General features: G+C 36.4%; 2 protein-coding genes across 2 annotated transcripts; one reads left to right on the top strand and one right to left on the bottom strand.

Annotated features, from left to right (window-relative positions):
- Positions 1-9498: 9498 nt before the first annotated feature.
- On the top strand, positions 9499-10062 carry LOC308426181 (rRNA-processing protein FCF1 homolog; the record flags this gene model as incomplete). Its single annotated transcript, XM_080923940.1, has 1 exon — positions 9499-10062. The coding sequence occupies one exon, from the start codon at positions 9499-9501 to the stop codon at positions 10060-10062; it is 564 nt and encodes a 187-aa protein (XP_080780066.1).
- Positions 10063-11377: 1315 nt separating this feature from the next.
- Positions 11378-12313, bottom strand: LOC308425170 (olfactory receptor 1468-like; the record flags this gene model as incomplete). Its single annotated transcript, XM_080922405.1, has 1 exon — positions 11378-12313. One exon carries the CDS (start codon positions 12311-12313, stop codon positions 11378-11380), a length of 936 nt encoding a protein of 311 aa, XP_080778531.1.
- Between the last annotated feature and the right edge of the window lie 482 nt (positions 12314-12795).

Genomic DNA, 12795 nt, shown 5'->3' with positions numbered 1-12795 from the left:
GGTCTTACTAGTTACAATGAGCAAAAAATACATGTAAAACAGGATGTAACCCAGAATTAGTCAACATTCTCTTGGTGTGTAAGGATTGAGCATAATGTTTTTTTTTTCGTTGTTTTGTTTGGTTTTCTTCTTTTTCTTGAACTTCACACAGTCTGGGAGTTGTTTCTGGGGCAGTCTGAGCCTCTGAGGTTAGCTTCCCACTATCAGTGACTGCATATTATGTCTGTTCTTTTGTGACTTGGTTATCTCACTCAGGATGATATTCTATAGATGCATCCATTGTCTTAAGAATTTCATAAGGTCATTGTTTCTGATAGCTGAGTAGTACTCCATTGTATAATTGTACCACAATTTTTGTATCGATTCATCTACTGAAGGACATCTGGGTTCTTTCCAGCTTATGGCTATTATAAATAAAGCTGCTATAAACATTGTGGTGCATGTGTCTTTGTTGTATATTGGAGTGTCTCTGGGATAAATGCCCAGAGTGGAATAGCTGGGTCTTCTGGTAGTACTATGTCCAATTTTCTGAGGAATCACCAGACTGATTTCCAGAGTGGTTCTATCAGTTTACAAACCCACAAAGAGTGGAGAAGTGTTCCTCTTTCTCCATAACCTTGCCAGCATCTGCTGTCATCTGAATTTTGATCTTGGCCAGTCTGACTGGTGTGAGGTGGAATCTCAGGGTTGTTTTGATTTGAATTTCCCTGATAGCTAAGGATGTTGAGCACTTCCTCAGATATTTTTCAGCCATTCGATATTCCTCAACTGAGAATGTTTTGTTTAGCTCTGTACCCCATTTTTTAATAGGGTTATTTGATTCTCTAGTGTCTAGCTTTTTGAGTTTTTTGTATACCTTAGATATTAGGCCTTTATCTGATGTAGAGTTGGTAAAGATCTTTTCCCATTCTGTTGGCTGCCGTTTTGTTTTCTTGACAATGTCCTTAGCCTTACAGAAACTTTGCAATCTCCATTTGTTAATCTTTGACCTTAGAGCTTGAGCCATTGTTGTTTTGTTCATAAAATTTTCTCCTGTGCCTATGTGTTCTAAGGTTTTCCCTACTTTCTTTTTTTTAACGTTACTATAAAAAACAAAGATAAAAAATTTTAAACATTTTTGCATAACTGTATACAAATACAATTGTGTCAGTGCTTGGCTTTTTTTTCTTTTCTTTAAGGTTTGACACTCTGCATTAAGGTCTTACTAGTTACAATGAGCAAAAAGTACATGTAAAACAGGGTGTTACTCGGAATTAGTCAACATTTTCTTGGTGTGTAAGGAATGAGCTTGACTTTTTTTGTTTTGTTTTGTTTTCTTTTTTTTCTTGAACTTCACACATCTGTAAGTTGTTTCTGGGGAAGTCTGAGCCTCTGGGGTTAGCATCCCACTATCAGTGACTGCATATTATGTTTGTTCATTTTTGACTGGGTTATCTCATTCAGGATGATATTCTCTATATGCAACCATTTTCTTAAGAATTTGGTTAAGTCATTGTTTCTGATGGTTGAGTAATACTTCATTGTGTAAATGTACCACATTTTTTTTTAGTTTCTCCATGTTTTTTGTTTTGTTTTGTTTTCTTTTCTTTTTTTTTTCTTGAAATTCACACATCTGTAAGTTGTTTCTGGGGCAGTGCGAGCCTCTGGGGTTAGCATCCCACTATCAGTGACTGCATATTATGTCTGTTCTTTTGTGACTGTGTTATCTCATTCAGGATGATATTCTCTAGATGCAGCCATTTTCTTAAGAATTTGGTTAAGTCATTGTTTCTGGTGGCTGAGTAGTATTCCATTGTGTAAATGTACCACAATTTTTGTATCCATTCATCTACTGAAGGACATCTGGGTTCTTTCCAGCTACTGGCTTATATAAATAGGGCTGCTATGAACATTGTGGTGCATGTATCTTTGTTGTATATTGGAATGTCTCTGGGGTATATGCCCAGAAGTGGAATAGCTGGGTCTTGAGGTAGTACTATGTCCAATTTTCTGAGGAATCTCCAGACTGATTTCCAGAGTGTAAAATCAGTTTACAAGCCCACCAATACTGGAGAAGTGTTCCTCTTTCTCTGCAACCTTGCCAGCATCTGCTGCCATCTGAGTTTTGGATCTTGGAAAATCTGACTCGTGTAAAGTGTAATCTCAGAGTTGTTTTGATTTGCATTTCCCTGATGGCTAATATGTTTAGCACTTCCTTAGATGGTTCTCAGCCTTTCAATATTCCTCAATTGAGAACGTTTTTTTTTCTTTTTTTCTTTTTTCTTTTTTTTTTTTTTTTTTTTTTTTTTTAGCTCTGTACTCCATTTTTAATAGGGTTGTTTGATTCCCTGGTGTCTAGCTTTTTGAGTTCTTTGTATACCTTGGATATTAAGCCTCTATCTTATTTGGAGTTGGTAAAGATCTTTTCCCATTCTGTTGGCTGCCACTTTGTTTTCTTGACAATGTCCTTAGCCTTACAGAAACTTTGTAATCTCATTAAGTACATTTGTTAATCTTTGACCTTAGAGCTTCAGCCATTGGTGTTTTGTTCAGAAAATTTTCTCCTATGCCTATGTGTTCTAAGGTTTTCCCTACTTTCTCATGTAATAGTTTCAGTGTATCTGGTTGAATGTGGAGATCTTTGATCCACTTACACTTGAGCTTTGTACAAGGAGATAAGAAAGGGTCTATTTTCATTTTTTTGCATGCTGAGTCCCAGGTGGTCCAGCACCATTGGTTGATTAGGCTGTCCTTTTTCCATTTATGGCTACTTTGTCAAAAATCAGCTGACTATATACATGAGGGCTCATTTCTGGATATTCTATTCTATTCCATTGATCCACATGCCTATTTCTGTACCAGTACCATGCAGTTTTCAGCACAATTGCCTTGTAATATAGCTTGAGGTCAGGGATAGTGATTCCTGCAGATGTTTTCTTGTTGTTGAGGATGGATTTCGGTATTCTAGGTCTTTTGTTATTCCAGATAAAATTGCACATTGATATTTCCAACTCAATGAAGAACTGTGTTTAAATTTTGATGTGGATTGCATTGAATCTGTAGTTTCCTTTGGTAGGTTGGCCATTTTTAAAATGTTGATCCTTCCAATCCATGAGCATGGGAGATCTTTCCATTTTCTGAGATTTTTCTCGATTTTCTTCTTTAGAGGTTTGAAGTTGTCATACAGGTCCTTCACTTGCTTAGATAGAGTCACACTAAGGTATTTTATAGTTTTTGTGAGTATTGTGAAGGGTATCTTTTCCCTATTTTCTTTCTCCACATGTTTGTCCTTTGAGTATAGGAAGGCTACTGATTTGTATGAGTTAATTTTGTATGCAGCCACTTTGCTGAACTTGTTTATCAGCTGTAGAAGTTCTCTGGTGGAATTTTTGGGGTCACTTAAGTACACTATCATGTCATCTGCAAAGAGTGATGTTTTTACTTCTTCCTTTCCAGTTTGTATCCCCTTGATCTCCTTTTGCTGTCTAATTGCTCCAGCCAGTACTTCCAGTATCATGTTGAATAGGTAGGGGGAGAATGGGTAGCCTTGTCGAGTCCCTGATTTTAGTGGGATTGCTTCAAGTTTCCCACCATTAAGTTTTATGTTGGCTGTTGGTTTGCATATATTGCTTTTATTATGTTTAGGTATGGACCTTGGATTCCTGTTCTTTCCAGAACTTTTAACATGAAGGGGTGTTGAATTTTGTCAAATGCTTTCTCAGCATCTAGTGAGATGACCATGTGATTTTGTTCTTTGAGTTTGCTTATATGGTGGATTACATTTATGGATTTCCTTATATTAAACCATCCTTGCATCCCAGGGATTATTCCTATTTGGTCATGGTGAATGATTATTTTCATGTGTTCTTGGATTCGGTTTGCAAGGATTTTGTTGAGTATTTTTGCATCAATGTTTATAAGTGAGATTGGTCTGAAGTTTTCTTTCCTTGTAGGGTCTTTGTGTGGTTTAGGAACAAGGGTTATTGTAGCCTCAAAAAATGAGTTAGGTAGTACTCCATCTGAATCTATCTTGTGGAATATTTTGGAAAGTATTGGTGTTATGTCTCCACTAAATGTCTGATAAAATTCTGCACTGAACCGGTCTGGACCTGGGCTTTTTTTGGTTGGGAGGCTTTTGGTGAATTCTTCTATTTCTTTGGGAGTTATCGGATTATTTAGATGGTTTACCTGGTCCTGGTTTAACTTTAGGATCTTGTATCTGTCTAGGAATTCATCCATTTCCTCCAGATTTTCCAACTTTGTGGAGTATAGGCTTTTGTAGTAGGATCTGATGATTCCTTGAATTTCTTCATTTACAGTTGTTATGTCTCCACTTTTCTTTCTGATTTTGTTAATTTGTATACACTCTATGCCCTCTAGTTAGTCTGGCTAGGGTTTTATCAATCTTGTTGGTTTTCTCAAAGAACCAGCTCTTGGTTTTGTTGATTTTTTCAGTGGTTCTTTTTGTTTCTATTTGGTCTATTTCTGCCCTAATTTTGATTATTTCTTCCTGTGTACTCCTCTTGGGTGTATCTGCTTCTTTTTGTTCTAGAGATTTTAGCTGTGCTGTCAAGTTGCTGATGTATGCTCTCTCCAGTTTCTTTTTGGAATTACTCAGAGCTATGAGTTTTCTTCTCAGTACTGCTTTCATTGCATCCCATATGTATCGGTATGTTGTGATTTCATTTTCATAAAATTCTAGAAAATCCTTAATTTTTTTCTTTATTTCATCTTTGACCCTGCTATCGTTTAACAGAGCATTGTTTAGTTTCCATGTGTACTTAGGCTTTTTTATGTCTTTGTTGTTGTTAACGACCAGCCTTAGACCACGTTGATCTGAGAGGATGCATGGAAGTATTTCAATCTTCTTATATTGATTGAAGCTTGTTCTGTGTCCAATTATGTGGCCAATTTTCGAGAAAGTGAAATGGGGTGCTGAGAAGAAGGTGTATTCTTTTCTTTAGGATGATATGTTATAGATATCTATTAATTCCAGTTGGTTCATAGTCTCTGCTAGTTTTCCAGTGTCCTTGTTCAGTTTCTGTTTCCGTGATCTGTCCATTTATGAGAGTGGGGCATTAAAGTCTCCCACTATTATCGTGTGGGGTGAAATGTATTTTTTGAGCTTTAGTAGGTTTTCTTTTATGAATGTGGTGCTTTTGAATTTGGAGCACATATGTTAAGGATTGAGAGTTCCTCCTGACAGATTTTCTCTGTAATGAATAAAAAGCGTTGTTCCTTAGCTTTTTTGATAACTTTTGGTTGGAATTTACTTTATTTGATATTAGAATAGCCACTCCAGCTTGCTTTTTGGGGCTGTTTGCTTGGAAATTTTTTACCAACCTTTTACTCTGAGATAGTGTCTGTCTTTGTGTCTGAGATGAGTTTCCTGTATGCAGCAAAATGCTGGATTTTGTTTGTGTATCCAGTCTGATAGCCTATGTCTCTTTATTGGGGAGTTGAGACCATTTATGTTAATAGATATCAGGTAATAGTGGTTGCTGTTTCCTGCTATTATTGCTTTTGTGGGTTGAGTTGTGTCTGTGCCTCTTTCTTCTTTTGGTTTTCTTGCCTAGGAGTTTTCTTGTTTTTACTAAGATGTAGTTCCCCTCATTTTATTGTTTTTTTTTTTTTTTTTTTTTAACCTATAATTCATAGTGGTGCTAGATTTGTGGTCAGATATTGTGTAAATTTAGATTTGTCTTGAAATATCTTCATCTCTCCATTTATGGTGATTGATAGTTTTGCTGGGTATAGCAGCTTGGGCTGGCACTTGTGCTTTCTTATGTTCAGCATGATGTCTTTCCAGGCTCTTCTAGCTTTCATAATCTCTGTTGAGAAATTGTTTGTGATTCTTATTGGTCTGCCTTTATATATTACCTGACCTTTTTCCCTTACTACTTTTAGTATTCTTTATTTGCTTTGGGCACTTGGTGTTTTGAGTATTATATGTCAGTAGGAATTTCTTTTCTGGTTCAACCTATTTGGAGTTCTGAAGGCTTCTTTTATGCTCGAGGTCATCTCATTCGTAAGGATAGGGAAGTTTTCTTCTACAATTTTGTTGAAGATATTTACTGTGCCTCTTAGTTGATATTCTTCTCCCCCTTCTATTCTTATTATCCTTAGGTTTGGTCTTTTCATTGTGTCCTGGATCTCCTGGACATTTTGGGTTAGGAGTTTTTTGGTTTTTGCATCTTCTCTGACTGTTATGTTTTCAATGTTGTCTTCGGCCCCCGAGATTCTCTCTTCCATTTCTTGTAGTCTATTGGAAATGCTTGCATCGTTGACTCCGGATTTTTTTTTTAGGAGTTCTACCTCTAGGGTTATCTCTTATAGTATTTTCTTTGTTTTGTCAGTTTCCGTTTCAAATTCCTTCTTGCATTCCTTCATCCCTTTGGTTCTGTTTTTCTCTAGTTCTTTGATTTCTTTGAGTGTTTTTCTTGTTTCCTCTTTAAAAGCTTCTGATTCTTTTTGCCTTTCCTCCCATTCTTGTTTAAAGATTTCTATCATACTCTTTAGGTATAATTTTAGGTCTGCATCTTCTTTTTCTGGAGTGTTTGGAATTCCGCTGTTTGCTGTGATGGGAGAGCTGGGTACTGGTGTTGCCAGGTTGCCTTGGTTTCCTTGTGATATGCTCTTTCTCATTCCTCTTGCCATCTTGTTGTCAGTGATATGTTCTTGCCTTTGCATTGTACCTGGTCTGTGTTCCTTGATCTCCGCTGCTCCAAGTGGTGCATGGTCCTAGCCCTGTTCTGCGCCCCAAAGCTGCAGGGTGGGTACAGAGGTCCCAAAGCTGGGTTCCTGGTCAATTGATTAGGCAGGGCAGGGGAGCACTTTCCGTGTGCTCTCAGCAGAGATCTGTCTGCCCCCTGGCTACTTAGGTCTCCTTCTCACCAGGTCTTTGCCTTTGGGAACTCTGGTCTAGGTGGCAATTGGGCCTAGCCTTGTACTGTGCCCCCAAGGCTATCATTTAATATTGAATGCTTACAGCTCCTTTGTCAAAAATCAGGTTTCCATATATGTGAGGGCTCATTTCTGGATCTTCTATTCTATTCCTTGATCCATGTGCCTATCTCTCTACCAGTACCATGCAGTTTTAGCATAATTGTCTTGTAATATAGCTTGAGAACAGGATAATGATTATCACAAATGTTTTCTTATTTTTGAGGATGGATTTTGCTATTATAGGTTTTTTGTTATTCCAGATGAAATTACACATTGCTCTTTCCAACTCTATGAAGAATTGGGTTGGAATTTTGATGGGGACTGCATTGAATCTGTAGATTGCTTTTGGTAAGATGGTCATTTTTACAATGATGATCCTTTCAATTCATGAGCATGAAAGATCTTTCCATTTTCTGAGATCTTCCTCGATTTCCTTCTTTAGAGGTTTGAAGTTCTTGTCATACAGGTCCTTTTCTTGCTTAGTTAGAGTCAAACCAAGGTATTTGATATTGTTTGTGACTATTGTAAAGGGTATCTTTTCCCTACTTTCTTTCTCCACGTTTGTCCTTTGAGTATCAGAAGGCTACTGATTTGTTTGGTTTAATTTTATATCCCGCCACTTTGATGAACTTGTTTATCAGCTGTAGAAGTTCTCTGGTGGAATTTTTGGGGTCACTTACATACACTATCATGTCATCTGAAAACAGTGATGTTTTTACTTCTTCCTTTTCAATTTGTATCTCTTTGATTTCCTTTTGTTGCCTAATTATTCTGGCCAGGACTTCCAGTACTATCTTGAATAGGTAGGGGGAGTGTGGGTTGCCATGTCACATTCCTGATTTTAGTGGGATTGCTTCAAGTTTTTCACCATTAAGTTTGATGTTAGTTATTGGTTTGCTCTAAATTGCTTTTATTATTTTTAGGTATGGACCTTGAATTCCTGTTCTTTACAAGACTTTTAACATGAAGGGTTGTTGAATTTTGTCAAATGCTTTCTCAGGATTAGTGAGATGGCCATGTTGTTGTTGGTTTTTTTTTTTTTTTTTTTTTTTTGAGTTTGTTCATGTGGTGGATTATGTTGATGGATTCCATATATTAAACCATCCCTGCATCCCAGGAATGAAACCTACTTGATCATGGTGAATGATTATTTTCATGTGTTCTTGGATTTGCTTTGCAAGAATTATGTTGAGTATTTTTGCATCAATGTTCATAACTGAGATTGGTCTGAAGTTCTCTTTCCTTGTAGGGTCTTTCTGTGGTTTAGGAATGAGGGTTATTGTGGTCTCGAAAAATGAGTTAGGTAGTGTTTCATCTGATTTTATTTTGTGAAATAGTTTGGAGAGTATTGGTATTAGGTCGTCAATAAATGTCTGACAAAATTTTGAACTGAAACCATCTGGACCTGGGCTCTTTTTGGTTGGGAGGGTTTTGATGACTGTTTCTATTTCTTAAAGTGTTATGGAATTATTTAGATGGTTTACCTCATCCTGGTTTAACTTTACTATCTGGTATCTGTCTAGGAATTCATTCATTTCCACTAGATTATCTAGCTTTGTTGAGTATAGGCTGTTGTAGTAGCATCTGATGATTCCTTGAATTTCTTCAGTTTCAGTTATAATGTCTGCCCTTTCATTTCTAATTCTGTTAATTTGAATACTCTCTATTTGCCCTTTAGCTAGTATTGCTAAGGGTTTATCAATCTTGTTAATTTTCTAAAGAACGATCTCTTGGTTTTGTTGATTCTTTGAATGGTTCTTTTTGTTTTTATATGGTCAATTTCTGCTCCGAGTTTGATTATTTCTTCCCCTCTACTCCTCTTGGGTGTATCCGCTTCCTTTTGTTTTATAGCTTTCAACTTTACTGTCAAGTTGCTAGTGTATGCTCTCTTCAGTTTTTTTTTTTTTTTTGAAGTACTCAGCACTATGAGTTTTCCTCTCAGTACTGCTTTCATTGCATCCCATATGTTTCAGTAGGTTTTGTTTTCATTTTCATTAAATTCTAGAGAATTCTGTATTTCTTTCTTTATTTATTCTTTGACAACGCTATCGTTTAATAGAGCATTGTTTAGTTTCCATGTGTATATGGGCTTTTTGTTGTCTTTGTTGTTATTAAAGACCAGCCTTAGAACATGGTAATCTGATAGAATGCATGTGAATATTTCAATCTTCTTATATCTATTAAGGCTTGTTTTATTGCCAATTATATGGTCAATTTGGAGAAGATGCCTTGAGGTGCTGAGAAGAAGGTGTATTCTTTTGTTTTAGGATGATATATTCTGTAGATATCTATTAATTACAATTGGTTCATAACCTCTGCTAGTTTTACTGTGTCCTTGTTCAGTTTCTATTGCCATGATATGTCCATTGATGAGAGTGGGGTGTTGAGGTCTTCCACTATTATTGTGTGGAGTGCAATGTATTTTCTATCTTTGGTGGGGTTTCTTTTTATGTAATTTTTGTGTGAAACTTATTAAGTGAACTGATCTTTCTTACATCTTCCAATACTCATTTTTTTTGGATGTTTTTAATATTTCAATTTTTTTACCAGAAGAAACAGGAGTGTGGCGTGAACATGGAGCAGCAAAAGAAAACAAAGAAATATTCAAGTATGAAGCAAATGCTTAGTCTCATAGATGAGCGACTTAAAGAAAAGGATAGGTTAAAGCCTAAAAAGAAAGAAAAGAAAGATCTGAGTGCTCTGAAGGAAAGAGAAGTCCCCCAGCATCCTTCCTGCTTGTTCTTCCAGTATAATACACAGCTGGGTCCGCCTTACCACATCCTTGTGGATACCAACTTCATCAATTTTTCCATTAAGGTCAAACTGGACTTAGTGCAGTCAATGTTGGACTGTCTGTATACCAAGTATATTCCTTGTATAACTGATTGTGTGATGGCTGAAATTGAGAAATTGGGGCAGAAGTACTGTGTGGCACTAAGAATCTCCAAGGATCCACAATTTGACCAATTGGCATGCACCCACAAAGGAACCTATGCCGATGACTGCCTGGTAAAGAGAGTGACTCAGCACAAGTGTTACATTGTGGACACAGTTGACCGTGATCTCAAAAGAAGAATCTGGAAGATTCCTGGCGTTCCTATTATGTACATTTTTAACCACAGATACAACATCGAATGATTACGGAGCCTCTTACTTCTAATTCTCACTCCACAGAATCCGCCTACTGTTCTTGGACCAGCTAATTAAATACACTTTCTGTTTCAAAAAAATTCATTTTTTTTTTTACTATGGCACAGCATGTTTTTTTATAATCCTATTTTATTAGTATTCTGTATGCATTTTGAAATAGGTATTAACATATTTCTCCATGTTTGAAAATTTTTATTTTATGATTTTTTCAGGGAATATTCTATACATTTTAAATGGTGTTATTTTTATTCTTCTTTGCCCACAATTCAAAATTTTTTTCTTTCCCAGTGCCCTTGAATTCTCCCATGTTTTACTCATATTTTATATTCTTAGCTGGATATTACTGTGCAATTAACCACATTTGACTTGTCTGTTTTGAATGTTGAAATGAGGTTATAAAGTATATTTTAAAAATGATGCCACAATACAATGCAAACTTCTGAAAATAATGTTAAGATCCCAGGACATATTTTAATGGTATATGAAATGAAGATGTCATTTAGAAACATATAGTAGAAGCATTCTAGTCAGATTTTTGCTACTTTACAGGCTTTTATATCTACTTTTCTCTGTCCTTATCCCTTCTATCCCCAAAACACTAAATAGGAGAAAAATAAGGCAAAAAGGAAAATCTGGTATTAAATTTGTTAGACTATTTTCTGCTGAGTAGCAGTTCCAAGGCCAGTGGAACAATTTTGATATTTCTTATAGGATACGTCCAATCAGCAAACGGCAAGTGCAACATCAGCAATTAGGAATAGTGGAAACAGAAGCAGCAGCAATAGCACTTGTAGTGGTAGCAGAAGCAAGAGCAGCAAGAAGAGCAGAAGCAAGAGCAAAAGCAGCCACACCAGCAGCAGCTGTATCTCCTCTTGGGGCTCTTATACTTTTATTACCCCCAAGAGACCACAGAATTCCAAATGTCTTACATTTGTAGAAACGATATTCAGATGGTAAAACTATACTTATGCTGGAGCAAGAGGTAATTTATAGTCTGCAGCAATAGACAATATAAAGCTGCCCCATATTTCACACATAAGATTAGAATAAAATATATTATTAAAATATATCTATATTCATAAATAAATTGAATTTCTCACTACAAGTTTCTATTAAGTAGTTTTCTAGAATAAAATGGGCATGAAGGCACAGTTAATACACATTATATATATTAAATAATTATAAAGAATGCTCATTTAATAAAATAAGATAAAGTGAGGAAAAAAATCTGTTAAAGCTAGTAGACATATCAACATATCTACTTTATTGTATTATTAAAATGTCTGAAAGATGGTTATCATCATCAGAAGATAAATTTCTTTTGAAGAACTCTTTTTAGGGATTCCTTCATGTCTCTGTTCCTCAGGCTATAGATGAAAGGGTTCAGCATTGGAGTCACCACTGTGTACATCATAGACATGACAATGTCTCTTAAAGTAGAATTATTAGCAGAGGGTCCTAAATAGAGTCCAATAATTGTGCCATAGAACAGTGACACTACGGACAGGTGAGAACCACAGGTGGAGAAGACCTTGTGGATGCCTCGAGTGGAAGGGACCTTGAGGATGGAGGAGACAATACGGGCATAAGACACTATGATGAGTAGAAATGGGACTATCACAACTGGCCCTCCTATGAAAAATATCATTAACTCATTAATGTGAGTCTCAGAGCAGGCCAGCTTCAGGAGAGCAGACAGATCACAGAAGAAATGGGGGATCACGTTGTTTTCACAGAAAGACAACCTAGTTAAGAGCAAAGTGTGCAACATGGCATACAATGTGGTAAGCACCCAGGACAGCAACACCAGATTCATACAGAGCATGGGGCTCATGATGCTGGTGTAATGAAGGGGAAAGCAGATGGCCACATAGCGGTCATAGGCCATGGCCACAAGGAGGAAGTTCTCAAGGGCTGCAAAAAACAGAAAAAAGTACACTTGTGTCAGGCATCCTGTGTAAGGGATGGATGGAACTTGGCTCTGCATGTTCTGGAGCAATTTGGGCATTGTGACAGAGGAAAAGCAGAGATCAGAGAAGGACAAGTTGCTGAGAAAGAAGTACATGGGTGTGTGGAGATGGGAGTCCAGTACTATGACGATGATGATGATGAGGTTCCCTAGGACAGTAGTGAGGTACATGGCCAGGAACAGGATAAACAACAACATTTTGTGCTCTTGGGTGGTGGACAGGCCCAGAAGGAGGAATTGGGAGATGATTGTCTGGTTGTGTCCAGGCATGATCTTCCTGTAATACCTGTAATAATAATAGTAGACTAATTGTAAAATTAAAAGAAAAATAAACGTATATGTAAGACAAGTGTTTTACAATAATCTCATATTCATCCCATTATCTCTATCTCAAACAGCTATAATTTCTAAAGCAATAAATAACTTAATTCTTCAGTTTTTTTTGTGTGATTCATTATTCCATTCTTATATTTCTACTTTTACCTGAGATACAAAATGTGTTTGGTTTTCTCTTATTTTCCAGCTGGTTATGTGGTCTCAGAAATTATGAATTTTGTTTAGTTCTGACAGTTTTGTGTGTCTCAATATTCCCTAAGTCTCAGTGTGAACTGTTTTAATTTATGATGCATGTCTACACATATGAAAACTTAATTACCTTAAGGGCTTATATTACAACTTAAGACTCAGGTTTGATTTCTGTCTTATCTTAGAAAACTCTCATTTCCAACAATGAGTGATTTTTCCCTGAAATG

This window comes from Micromys minutus (assembly GCF_963924665.1).
Source record: "Micromys minutus genome assembly, chromosome: 10".
Lineage (NCBI taxonomy): Eukaryota > Metazoa > Chordata > Mammalia > Rodentia > Muridae > Micromys > Micromys minutus.
Note: the sequence above shows the minus strand (reverse complement) of the source record. Positions and strands in the feature narration are given on the sequence as shown.